This window comes from Cherax quadricarinatus, chromosome 33 (genome assembly GCF_038502225.1).
Source record: "Cherax quadricarinatus isolate ZL_2023a chromosome 33, ASM3850222v1, whole genome shotgun sequence".
Taxonomy (NCBI): domain Eukaryota; kingdom Metazoa; phylum Arthropoda; class Malacostraca; order Decapoda; family Parastacidae; genus Cherax; species Cherax quadricarinatus.
The window spans coordinates 26,671,507-26,686,609 of NC_091324.1; the positions used below are offsets into that span (position 1 = coordinate 26,671,507).

Sequence of the window (15,103 nt, forward strand, 5' to 3'; positions counted from 1 at the left end):
CACACTCTACCTCACCCACCACCACCACACTCTACCTCACCCACCACCACCACACTCTACTTCACCCACCACCACCACACTCTATCTCACCCACCACCACCACCACACTCTACTTCACCCACCACCACCACACTCTACTTCACCCACCACCACCACCACACTACCTCACCCACCACCATCACACACTCTACCACCCACAAACACAACACTCTATCTCACCCTCCACCACCACACACTCTAACATGTATCATCCACCACCACCACACACACTCACCCACCACCACCACACTCTACCTCACCCACCACCACCACACTCTACCTCACCCACCACCACCACACTCTACCTCACCCACCACCACCACACTCTACCTCACCCACCACCACCACACTCTACCTCACCCACCACCATCACACTCTACCTCACCCACCACCACCACACTCTACCTCACCCACCACCACCACACTCTACCTCACCCACCACCACCACACTCTACCTCACCCACCACCACCACACTCTACCTCACCCACCACCACCACACTCTACCTCACCCACCACCATCACACTCTACCTCACCCACCACCACCACACTCTACCTCACCCACCACCACCACACTCTACCTCACCCACCACCATCACACTCTACCTCACCCACCACCACCACACTCTACCTCACCCACCACCACCCCACTCTACCTAACCTATGACCACCACACTCCACCTCATACGCCACCACCACACTCTACCTCACCCACCACCACCACACTCTACCTCACCCACCACCACCACACTCTACTTCACCCACCACCACCACACTCTACCTCACCCACCATCACCACACTCTACCTCACCCACCACCACCACACTCTACCTCACCCACCACCACCCCACTCTACCTAACCTATGACCACCACACTCCACCTCATACGCCACCACCACACTCTACCTCACCCACCACCACCACACTCTACCTCACCCACCATCACCACACTCTACCTCACCCACCACCACCACACTCTACCTCACCCACCACCACCACACTCTACCTCACCCACCACCACCACACTCTACCTCACCCACCACCACCACACACTACCTCACCCACCACCATCACACTCTACCTCACCCACCACCACCACACTCTACCTCACCCACCACCACCACACTCTACCTCACCCACCACCATCACACTCTACCTCACCCACCACCACCACACTCTACCTCACCCACCACCACCCCACTCTACCTAACCTATGACCACCACACTCCACCTCATACGCCACCACCACACTCTACCTCACTCACCACCACCACCACACTCTACCTCACTCACCACCACCACCACACTCTACCTCACTCACCACCACCACCACACTCTACTTCACTCACCACCACCACCACACTCTACCTCACTCACCACCACCACCACACTCTACCTCACTCACCACCACCACCACACTCTACCTCACTCACCACCACCACCACACTCTACCTCACTCACCACCACCACCACACTCTACCTCACTCACCACCACCACCACACTCTACCTCACTCACCACCACCACCACACTCTACCTCACTCACCACCACCACCACACTCTACCTCACTCACCACCACCACCACACTCTACTTCACCCACCACCACCACACTCTACCTCACCCACCACCACCACACTCTACCTCACTCACCACCACCACCACCACACTCTACTTCACTCACCACCACCACCACACTCTACCTCACCCACCACCACCACACTCTACCTCACCCACCACCACCACACTCTACCTCACCCACCACCACCACACTCTACCTCACCCACCACCACCACCACACACTACCTCACCCACCACCACCACACTCTACCTCACCCACCACCACCACACTCTACCTCACCCACCATCACCACACTCTACCTCACTCACCAGCACCACACTCTACCTCACCCACCACCACCACACTCTACCTCACCCACCACCACCACACTCTACCTCACCCACCACCACCACACTCTACCTCACCCACCACCACCACACTCTACCTCACCCACCACCACCACACTCTACCTCACCCACCACCACCACACTCTACCTCACCCACCACCACCACACTCTACCTACCTTGCCTAGAATATAGCTAATCTCTAATTATTCTTCTAATTCTTTGCTTTGATCACAGATACTGTGTAGATGTTCTTTTATCTGTTATTTAGTATTTGGTGTGTTTGAAACCTCTGTTGTCATGTATGTTTGGTGTGTTTGAAACCTCTGTTGCCATGTATGTTTGGTGTGTTTGAGACCTCTGTTGCCATGTATGTTTGGTGTGTTTGAAACCTCTGTTGCCATGTATGTTTGGTGTGTTTGAGACCTCTGTTGCCATGTATGTTTGGTGTGTTTGAGACCTCTGTTGCCATGTATGTTTGGTGTGTTTGAGACCTCTGTTGCCATGTATGTTTGGTGTGTTTGAGACCTCTGTTGCCATGTATGTTTGGTGTGTTTGAGACCTCTGTTGCCATGTATGTTTGGTGTGTTTGAGACCTCTGTTGCCATGTATGTTTGGTGTGTTTGAAACCTCTGTTGCCATGTATGTTTGGTGTGTTTGAGACCTCTGTTGCCATGTATGTTTGGTGTGTTTGAAACCTCTGTTGCCATGTATGTTTGGTGTGTTTGAGACCTCTGTTGCCATGTATGTTTGGTGTGTTTGAGACCTCTGTTGCCATGTATGTTTGGTGTGTTTGAGACCTCTGTTGCCATGTATGTTTGGTGTGTTTGAGACCTCTGTTGCCATGTATGTTTGGTGTGTTTGAAACCTCTGTTGCCATGTATGTTTGGTGTGTTTGAAACCTCTGTTGCCATGTATGTTTGGTGTGTTTGAGACCTCTGTTGCCATGTATGTTTGGTGTGTTTGAGACCTCTGTTGACATGTATGTTTTGTGTGTTTGAGACCTCTGTTGCCATGTATGTTTGGTGTGTTTGAACCCTCTGTGTTGTCATGCATGTTTGGTGTGTTTGAACCCTCTGTGTTGTCATGTATGTTTGGTGTGTTTGAACCCTCTGTGTTGTCATGTATGTTTGGTGTGTTTGAACCCTCTGTGTTGTCATGCATGTTTGGTGTGTTTGAACCCTCTGTGTTGTCATGCATGTTTGGTGTGTTTGAACCCTCTGTGTTGTCATGCATGTTTGGTGTGTTTGAACCCTCTGTGTTGTCATGCATGTTTGGTGTGGAGGTGAAGGATATATAAAGAAACAATAATGGAGTGCTGATGGAGGGAAAATAATGAAGAGTGGAGGGGAGGGGAGTTTATAATAAGGGAGGATAAGGAATGGCAGGGAAAGGAGAATATCCTAGAAGTTGTAAATAAAAAATAATTAAAGCTGAGCTGAGAGGTTGATTGAAATATTGACGGATATATATATATATATATATATATATATATATATATATATATATATATATATATATATATATATATATATATATATATATATATATATATATATATATATATATATATATATATATATATATATATATATATATATATATATATATATATATATATATATATATATATTGACAGAAAGATTGACTGGGGGTTTGACCGACAGAGACGGAGAAGAAACTGGCTGGTCTACATCTAAGTGGCTTCGTCGACGGTGACATTGAGGACCAGGAGTCGACACCCATCATTCCGTCTACATCACCAGTGTCACCAGAGGAAGCACCGCTGGCTGCAGTGCTCCCCCAAACCCACAGCATCAGCACACAGCACAGCCACGACCAACACAGTGGCAACCTCCGTCCTAGTAGTGCGGTGAGTCATACTAACACTCCACACTATACACACACTGTTACTATCATACCACTGCTAGTACACCACTACCACTACACCACTGCTAGTACATCACTATCCCCCACACCACTGCTAGTACACCACTACCACTACACCACTGCTAGTACATCACTATCCCCCACACCACTGCTAGTACACCACTACCACTACACCACTACTAGTACACCATTACCACTACACCACTGCTAGTACACCACTACCACTACACCATTGCTAGTACATCACTACCACCACACCACTGCTAGTACACCACTACCACCACACCACTGCTAGTACTCTACTACTACCACATCACTGCTAGTACACCACTACCACCACACCACTGCTAGTACACTACTACTACCACATCACTGCTAGTACACCACTACCACCACACCACTGCTAGTACACCACTACCACTACACCACTGCTAGTACATCACTATCCCCCACACCACTGCTAGTACACCACTACCACTACACCACTACTAGTACACCATTACCACTACACCACTGCTAGTACACCACTACCACTACACCATTGCTAGTACATCACTACCACCACACCACTGCTAGTACACCACTACCACCACACCACTGCTAGTACTCTACTACTACCACATCACTGCTAGTACACCACTACCACCACACCACTGCTAGTACACTACTACTACCACATCACTGCTAGTACACCACTACCACCACACCACTGCTAGTACACCACTACCACTACACCAATGCTAGTACACCACGTCTACCACACCACTGCTAGTACACCACTGTTAGTACACCACTCTACCACATCACTGCTAGTACACCACTACCACCACACCACTGCTAGTACACCACTATCACCACACCACTGCTAGTACACCACTACCACCACACCACTGCTAGTGCACCACTACTACCACACCACTGCTAGTACACCACTACCACAGCTAGTACACCACTACCACCACACCACAGCTAGTACACCACTACCACCACACCACTGCTAGTACACCACTACTACCACACCACTGCTAGTACACCACTACCACAGCTAGTACACTACCACCACACCACTGCTAGTGCACCACTACCACCTCGCAAGTGAGGTAGTGGAGGCAGGAACCATACATAGCTGTAAGATGAGGTATGATAAAGCTCATAGAGCATGGAGAGAGAGGACCTAGTAGCACTTAATGCAGAGGCGGGGCCAGGAGCTGAATCTCGACCCCTGCAACCACAATTAGGTGAATAAAAGAGGTCAATATATCTGAAAGGCGTAGGGAGACACTGGTCAGAGAAATAGCAAGCATCGAACTTAAGCTAAAGGAATCTTATAGGAGTCAGGAATTGCGGGAAGAACTAAAAGCCATAAATGAAATCGAAAGAAACCCAAAGTATTTCTTCTCCTATGCCAAATCAAAGTCGAGAACAACGTCCAGTATTGGGCCCCTACTTAAACAAGATGGGTCCTACACAGATGACAGCAAGGAAATGAGTGAGCTACTCAAGTCCCAATATGACTCAGTTTTTAGCAATCTGCTAACCAGACTGAGAGTCGAAGATCAAAATGAATTTTTTATGAGAGAGCCACAGAATTTGGTTAACACAAGCCTATCTGATGTTATCCTGACGCCAAATGACTTCGAACAGGCGATAAATGACATGCCCATGCACTCTGCCCCAGGGCCAGACTCTTGGAACTCCGTGTTCATCAAGAACTGCAAGAAGCCCCTATCACGAGCTTTTACCATCCTATGGAGAAGGAGCATGGACACGGGGGTCGTCCCACAGTTACTAAAAACAACAGACATAGCCCCACTCCACAAAGGGGGCAGTAAAGCAACAGCAAAGAACTACAGACCGATAGCACTAACATCCCATATCATAAAAATCTTTGAAAGGGTCCTAAGAAGCAAGATCACCACCCATCTAAAAACCCATCAATTACACAACCCAGGGCAACATGGGTTTAGAACAGGTCGCTCCTGTCTGTCTCAACTATTGGATCACTACGACAAGGTCCTAGATGCACTAGAAGACAAAAAGAATGCAGATGTAATATATACAGACTTTGCAAAAGCCTTCGACAAGTGTGACCATGGCATAATAGCGCACAAAATGCGTGCTAAAGGAATAACGGGAAAAGTCGGTCAATGGATTTATAATTTCCTCACTAACAGAACACAGAGAGTAGTAGTCAACAGAGTAAAGTCCGAGGCAGCTATGGTGAAAAGCTCTGTTCCACAAGGCACAGTACTTGCTCCCATCTTGTTCCTCATCCTCATATCTGACATAGACAAGGATGTCAGCCACAGCACCGTGTCTTCCTTTGCAGATGACACCCGAATCTGCATGACAGTGTCTTCCATTGCAGACACTGCAAGGCTCCAGGCAGACATCAACCAAATCTTTCAGTGGGCTGCAGAAAACAATATGAAGTTTAACGATGAGAAATTTCAATTACTCAGATATGGCAAACACGAGGAATTTAAATCTTCATCAGAGTACAAAACAAATTCTGGCCACAAAATAGAGCGAAACACCAACGTCAAAGACCTGGGAGTGATCATGTCGGAGGATCTCACCTTCAAGGACCATAACATTGTATCAATCGCATCTGCTAGAAAAATGACAGGATGGATAATGAGAACCTTCAAAACTAGGGAGGCCAAGCCCATGATGACACTCTTCAGGTCACTTGTTCTATCTAGGCTGGAATATTGCTGCACACTAACAGCACCTTTCAAGGCAGGTGAAATTGCTGACCTAGAAAATGTACAGAGAACATTCACGGCGCGCATAACGGAGATAAAACACCTCAGTTACTGGGAGCGCTTGAGGTTCCTGAACCTGTATTCCCTGGAACGTAGGCGGGAGAGATACATGATTATATACACCTGGAAAATCCTAGAGGGACTAGTACCGAACTTGCACACGAAAATCACTCACTACGAAAGCGAAAGACTTGGCAGACGATGTAACATCCCCCTAATGAAAAGCAGGGGTGTCACTAGCACGTTAAGAGACCATACAATAAGTGTCAGGGGCCCGAGACTGTTCATCTGCCTCCCAGCATACATAAGGGGGATTACCAACAGACCCCTGGCAGTCTTCAAGCTGGCACTGGACAAGCACCTAAAGTCGGTTCCTGACCAGCCGGGCTGTGGCTCGTACGTTGGTTTGCGTGCAGCCAACAGTAACAGCCTGGTTGATCAGGCTCTGATCCACCAGGAGGCCTGGTCACAGACCGGGCCGCGGGGGCGTTGACCCCCGGAACTCTCTCCAGGTAAACTCCAGGTAATACAATTAGGTGAGTACCACTGTTTATACACCACTACCACACCACTGCTACTACACTACTACCACCACACCACTGCTAGTACACCACTACTACCACACCACTGCTAGTACACCACTACCATCACACCACTGCTAGTACACCACTACTACCACACCACTGCTAGTACACCACTACCACAAGACCAATGCTAGTGCACCACTACTACCACACCACTGCTAGTACACCACTACCACTACACACCACTGCTAGTACACACCTACCACCACACCACTGCTAGTACACCACTAATATCACTACTCTGCATCACCACAACTCTAACTCCGCCACACTACATTGCAAAAATATCACAGCAGGTGATACGTTAATAAGCAATTTAACTGCAACAAAAAAAAGTAATATTACAAGCGTTTTCGTGATTTTTCCACATTTAGGCAAGAAGGTGCTCGTTAACAATAGTTTGAAGCAGCTGTCAGACAGTAAACTTTTAGAATCTTCAGGTAGAGAGTTCCAGGTTTTAGGACCTTTTATGAGTATTGAGTTTTTATTCAGGTTGAGTCGAACACAGGGATGTCAGAAATTTTTATGTCTTGTATTTTACCAATGAGTTCTGTTGCAGCTATCCAGGAAGAGTTTTAGAGCAGGGCTAAGCAAGTAAGTTTATTTAGACACAGGTGGCCTAGTGGCTAAAGTTCCCGCTTCACACGCTGAGGGCCCGGGTTCAATTCCCGGCGGGTGGAAACATTTCGACACGTTTCCTTACACCTGTTGTCCTGTTCACCTAGCAGCAAATAGGTACCTGGATGTTAGTCGACTGGTGTGGGTCGCATCCTGGGGGACAAGATTAAGGACCCAAATGGAAATAAGTTAGACAGTCCTCGATGACACACTGACTTTCTTGGGTTATCCTGGGTGGCTAACCCTCCGGGGTTAAAAATCCGAACGAAATCTTATCTTATCTTATCTTAATACTATTATTGTGCATAGTGTAAATTACCTAGGATAACACAGAAATTCCAAGTCAAATATTTCCATTGGGGTTTGTATTGATTGTATATATAGTATGCACAGTAGTATGAGTGTTAACTGAGACATGTGGCTCAGTGGCTCTGCTGGTGTTCACACCTGGACTCCATCTGCTCTACCCTTCCAGAGGAAGCTCCTTCATAATTTTCTGCCAGATTTAGGCCACATTTCCTTATGACTCTCGGGAGAAAAGACTCAATAAGACCTACACTCTGGTGCACCTTAACAAGCACAACAATAATGTGAATAAGACCTACACTCTGGTGCACCTTAACAAGCACAACAATAATGTGAATAAGACCTACACTCTGGTGCACCTTAACAAGCACAACAATAATGTGAATAAGACCTACACTCTGGTGCACCTTAACAAGCACAACAATAATGTGAATAAGACCTACACTCTGGTGCACCTTAACAAGCACAACAATAATGTGAATAAATGGTTTAGAAAAATGACAAGTTGATAAATGAGACACTTGTGCAACATTTGGGTATCTTTATTCTGGAAACGTTTAGCCAGCCAGTAGCTTCTTCAGTCCAATGCGGAGAAAGTTGGAAGATGAGGGGGAGTTGGAAGTAATCAGTCCCTCAGCCTGTAATCGACTCCAAGCAGAGGGACTGATTACCTCAAACTCCTTATTTTACCCCTTTCTGTGCACTAGACTGAAGAAGCTGCTGGCTGGCGAAACGTTTCCAGGATGAAGATACCCAGATGTTGCATAAGTATCTCATTTATCAATAACCACAATAACAACAATAAAACCATGGGCTTGAGCATCCTGCAGGCATGTGAGCATTTGATTAGAGTGAGTGAAGAGTAGTGATTCTGGTCCCCTCAGGTGAGGTGCCTTGATGCCGGTGAGGGGATCTTGATCCAAAGAATGAGACTTATCCTCCCTTTCCTTGAATTGAACCTGAACAAGTAAGTTTTTTAGGCACATGTACACATCAGTACAATTATCATACACGGTGTAAATTACCCAGGATAACCCAAAAAAAAGTCAGACAGCATTGACTTATTTCCATTGGGGTCCTTGCTTTTCATTCCTCTGGTGCAATGTGACCCCTGTGGGTTTATTTCTTTCCCCCCTGATTAAAATAAAAGAATTTTGAGAATGAGGAAGGTAACATTTATGAGATGAGACTCTAACATGTTTAGTGCTTCTTTTTTATTACAATAATAATAATAATTTACATATTAGGTGAATCAGGTGAAGATACTACTTGGACCTCAGAAGAATGAAAGTACAGTACCTACACTCTGAAAGAGGGGGAAATAATAATAATAAATAATAGTTATCTTTATTCTTACAAAGTACATACATGATACAACTGATGTGGACCTGGCTGACATCACTGACATACTTTATAGAGAGCATTTTGAAGAATTGAGACACTTATGCAACATATGGGAATCTGTTTTGAAGAAACGTTTCACCACACAGTGGCTTTATCAGTTTTATACAAAGCAGGAAGGTATAAGGAGAGGAGGAGTTTGAGGTAATCAGTCCCTCAGCCTGGAGTCAATGTGTTCAGTCCATCAATCTTGTAGAAAGTACAGCACAGGGCCGTAGCGGTGGCTTATATACTGTAGTCAGGTGAGGCGAAGCAGGAGGAGGCGGGGTCATAGTGTAACCATCCACTAGTCTAAGTAGGTCTTCGTCCAAAGATTGGACAAGTTTTGAAGAATTCTTTGTATCAAGATCCCATCATGATACAGTGTCTGACAGATGTGATGAATGGTTTTGAAAACTGTCTCAATTCTTCAACTTGTTGGTTTTCAAAACCATTCATCACAGAGCATTTTGGTCAGCTTAAACTTGTCCCATAGGATGCCACCTACAACAGTCAATTAACATTCGGGTACCTACTTACTGCTAGGTAAACAGGGACAGTAGGTGTAAGGAAACATGCCCAACATTTCACCCATGCTGGTGATTGTTCCTGGACCCCTCAGTGTATGAACTGAGGATGTTATCGACCAAGCCTCCAAACAATGTCATATGGTTTGTGGCAAAACAGCTATTGAATTAGTGATGGTTACTCCACCTTGGTGGAAACTGGCTCATGTTCTTAAAACATTTATTATGTTGTATGTGAAGCACTAAACTCACATGGGTTATTCACATAAAAAAGAGTAGTGGAGGCACAACCCTCTATCTGCTGCCTGACTGTATTTATCTGTCTCTAGTAACTAGTACTTCATACTAGTTACAGCTTTTACATTATATGATTCATAATTTTCAGGAATCCGTGGGATCAGGTGAAGTGCCATCATCGCTAGCAGGGAACCTAGAAGATGGCCCAGAGGTGGAGAAGTTTGTCCTGGAGCCTGCAGTGGAGGGCTCCCTTATCAAGTGCCGCATATCCAGGGACAGGAAGGGCATGGACCGGGGTCTCTTTCCTACTTACTTTTTGCATATGGAACGAGATGATGGAAAGAAGGCTAGTTTTTCTATTTTAAATTGCTATTAAGTTTGTTATATATCTTCTTCTTTCATTGCATTAGCCGTATCCCACCGAGGTGGGGTGGCCCAGAAGGAAAAACGAAAGTTTCTCTTTTTAAATTTAGTAATATATTCAGGAGAAGGGGTTACTAGCCCCTTGCTCCCGGCATTTTAGTCACCTCCATAACCGGTTACTTTATATAGTCGGACTTGAGTCCTAGAAATGGGAAGTACAATGCCTGCACTTTAAAGGAGGAGTTTTAGGATATTGGCAGTTTGGAAGGATATGTTGTGTATCTTTATACGTATATGCTTCTAAACTGTTGTATTCTGAGCACCTCTGCAAAAATAGTGATTATGTGTGAGTGAGGTGAAAGTGTTGAATGATGATGAAAGTATTTTCTTTTTTGGGGATTTTCTTTCTTTTTGGGTCACCCTGCCTCGGTGGGAGACGGCCGACTTGTTAAAAAAAATAAAAACCCATAACAACTTTGTCTCTTCAGTTGACTCTGTCAGTGTGGAATAATTTATAACCCTGTATGTCCCTTTTTTTCCAGATTGACCCAAATCTCAGTTATTGCAAAAATATCTGTTTTCTGCACATGCATTTTGTAATAGTTTGTCTATGTTATTTCTTGTACTATATGTGTTTGTATAGTAGATATTAACGAAGTTTTTGCCTTGTCTCTCTTCTCTGTCTTTGTTTGTAGACTAGTTTACTTGCCTTTATCAATTTTTATTAATTTCTGGTGTTCTTACCATCATTGCTATCTAATTCTATATAGTATACTAAACTTTCATAATATTCAACAGGTATTCCTACTAGCAGGACGAAAACGTAAGAAGTCGGCCACTTCCAACTATTTAATCTCAGCAGATCCAACAGACCTGTCTCGTGGTGGCGAGTCATTTTGTGGTAAACTTAGATCCAATTTGTTGGGGACGCAGTTTACCATATTTGACGGAGGTGAGGGACGTAAGAAAGCACTTACATCCTCCAACACCACTACAACCACCACCAACACCAACATAGAGAAGCCTGGCTCCAGACAGGAGCTAGCTGCTGTAATCTATGTAAGCCTAGTTGGTGCTTATTATTCATTTTTAGGTTGTCCCTGATGCAGCATTAATAATACAGTGGTACCTCGGGATACGAACCTAATTCGTTCCAGAAGGCTGTTCGAGTGCCAATTGGTTCTAGTACTGAACGAATTTGTTCCCATAAGGAATAATGAAAAGTAGATTAATCTGTTTCAGACCCCCAAAAATACACTTACAAAAGCACTCACAAAAATACACTTACATAATTGTTCAAGTTCGTATCCCAAGGTACCACTGTACTAGATGATTTACTGTACCTGAGTAGTTGTTAATATTATTATTGTATTAAAACACAAGAGTTAAACCCATATAGGTCATGCAGTGTTGTGGTGTGAGCAGTGTAAAGGTTGGGATTAGTAGAGTTTGGGGTTAATTTAGGTGCATTATTGTCCAGTTTAGTGCTATAGGCTAATTTCTGTTAAAACATCAAAGAGTGAGTCTGCATTATGGGTGAGACTTTCAGCAGTGCAATCAGAGTGAATAGATTGGTGTTGCAGGTTCTTCTTCTTCTTCTTTCAACGTACCAGCCGTATCCCACTGAGGTGGGGTGGCCCAAAAGGAAAAATGAAAGTTTCTCCTTTTAAATTTAGTAATATATACAAGAGAAGGGGTTACTAGCCCCTTGCCACCAGCATTTTAGTTGCCTCTTACAACACGCATGGCTTATAGAGGAAGAATTCTGTTCCACTTCCCCATGGAGATAAGAGGAAATAAACAAGAACAAGAACTAGAAAGAAAATAGAAGAAAACCCAGAGGGGTATGTATATATATGCTTGTACATGTATGTGTAGTGTGACCTAAGTGTAAGTAGAAGTAGCAAGATGTACCTGAAATCTTGCATGTTTATGAGACAGAAAAAAGGACACTAGCAATCTTACCATCATGTAAAACAATTACAGGCTTTCGTTTTACACTCACTTGGCAGGACGGTAGTACCTCCCTGGGTGGTTGCTGTCTACCAACCTACTACCTATTGTTGCAGATTCGTAGACAGCAAAATTTGAATTCTTCATGCCTTCTGATACATAGCACAGTCTATTACAATATGGTGAACTGATAGCAGTCCTAGCAGAGAAGCACCAGGCTTCACTTCACATGGTATCCATATGTGAGCCATGTGTGTGTCTAGTTTGTAATTGTGACAGCATATTTTCCCATATCTGTCAGGCATGGTCAGGAATCCAACTGTGGTTTCATGGAAAAAAAATTTTGTCCTCTAACTCAGACCAGTGAATGTGATTACAATCATTGTGAATGTATGTTAGCATTTATATAAACACTAAAAGAATGAAGTGCTATGATGCATTAGTTTATTTTCTTTGTATTTCTGTATACTTATATGTCATCTCAAAAATATATACAAATCATTGTATTAAAATTTTGTGGAATATCTGAATCACACTCTCACATGAAATATTTCTCTCTTAATTCCAAATTTTCTCTCTAACTTGTGTATTTATTGCTTAATACATTATGCCATATTAAGGTAGCTTTCCATGAATCTTTATAACTTAGTACTATATTTTCACTCATTTTAGGATAGTACTGTATTTATTAGAATACACATCCTGTGTTTCATATTTCTCATTGCAAAAACTAACCAAGGTCTACCAATTTACAGGAAACCAATGTACTAGGCTTCAAAGGTCCAAGGAAGATGACAGTCATACTCCCAGGGATGACAGCTGACCACCAGAGAGTAGAGTTTCGTGCAAGTGTAGAACACGACAGTCTTATTGGTAAGCTGACATCAGAAGCCTGTCTCTTGTGCTGACTGTTAAAAAGTAGATTTTTGTATTTGCAAATCAGAGAGTTATATAGTTACTCTGTATGCAATTATGATACATTGTATGAGAAGAATAAATGTGACCTAAAAGCTCTAAGCCTATGACAGGAGGTCAGCCCTTTATGATATTGCATAGCAGAAAGAAAAAGCAGCAAATGTAAGACACACAATGCAATTATAAAAAATGTGAGAGGATAAAAAAGTGTTACACTTGGAACTGTGTAACAGAACAGTCTCTGATAAAAAGCCATAGATAACCTGGTGCACCACAGCAAGTCTTGATCAATAGCAGTGGTAACTATCTGGAGTAGAGGGGATCAAGTTTGTGGTCCTGCATCAATACTATTTTACAAATCAGTCAAATTTCCTGGATCATGGGACGAATTCTTGTCTAAAATTCATCCTATGTCAATAGTCACAACTCAGTCAAGTTTCCTGGAGTAATGGGGCGAGTGTATTAAAATTTGATCCAAAGAAAGGGAAGGGCTAAATCAGCTCTAATTCATCAGTTTATAAGTTTTACATCAACAAAATGGTCGCTATAACTGCTGTGTTTCCAAAAATTGCCCTAATATGTCTTGAGAACCTAAATACTGCTGTGTTGGGGGCAGTATTGCAATCTATTACTCTAACCAATTATCTTGTATTAGCACCACTTGCTTTAGTGATGAATATGGGGAATACATTTTTGCTAATTTTACTGTAAAAAACCTTAAGACGCCTATAACAATCAGTGCCATTTACCGGATACCCCACACAAACATCCCAAATTTCAGTGAGAAATTAAAGGCACTAATAGCAAACAAACAAATGAATAAGCACCACCTTCTCTTAGCTGGAGACTTCAACATCAACCTGTAACTGATTTCATCAACAATATGAACAACACACTTCTCATACCAACAATAACTAAACCAACCAGGCTCACTGAGACAAGTGCAACCATAATAGACCACATATGGACCAATATACTAGCCCCCCTTAAATCAGGGATAATCACAGATAGCACTACAGACCACTACCCTACCTTCCTCTTGACAAACATTAGTAAACCACCACTTGAATACAACAAAGTTTCATTTAGACTCCATGACGAGGCCTCAATTAGGAAGTTCACAGCTGACCTAGAGACTGTTGACTGGCCTACAGAATTCTCCAAGGCCAATGGTATTGATGACTGGATAGACATTTTTCTTAACAAATTACTTAGACTATACAACAAACACTGTACACAAATAACCTGCACATAAAAGAGAGAAGCTTACGACGACGTTTAGGTCCGACTTGGACCATTGACAAAGTCACACTAACCAGAGATTTTTTTTTTTTTCTTCTTCTTTTTTTCTTTTTCTTCTTTTTCTTCTTCTTCCTCTTCCCCTTTCCTCTTTTCTTTTCTCCTCTGGGTTGTCTTTCTCTCTCTCCTGTCTCGTGTTTCTGTTCCTTCTTCATTTATTTCATCACTTCCCCTTTCACTCACCTCTGTACACTTGCTCTCCCTCTGTGGGCATCTAGCTCTCTTGCAGTGCTCCCCTTCCTTTGTATTTGACTGGCTCGTCTTCCTTATTTCCCACTTCTACCACTACCACTACTACTACCTCTTCTTCTTCTACTACTG

The 15,103-nt window shown here is 43.8% G+C and overlaps 1 protein-coding gene across 3 annotated transcripts in view; it reads left to right on the forward strand.

Annotated features, from left to right (window-relative positions):
- The window catches only part of ktub (Tub domain-containing protein ktub), a 435,417-nt gene that overhangs the window by 407,243 nt on the left and 13,071 nt on the right, over positions 1-15,103 (forward strand). For all 3 annotated transcript variants that reach the window (XM_070090954.1, XM_070090955.1, XM_070090956.1), the window contains 4 exons: positions 3,610-3,815; positions 10,401-10,598; positions 11,414-11,674; positions 13,324-13,441. In XM_070090954.1, coding sequence (XP_069947055.1) covers positions 3,610-3,815; positions 10,401-10,598; positions 11,414-11,674; positions 13,324-13,441 — 783 coding nt within the window. The remainder of the gene's footprint in view (positions 1-3,609; positions 3,816-10,400; positions 10,599-11,413; positions 11,675-13,323; positions 13,442-15,103) is intronic.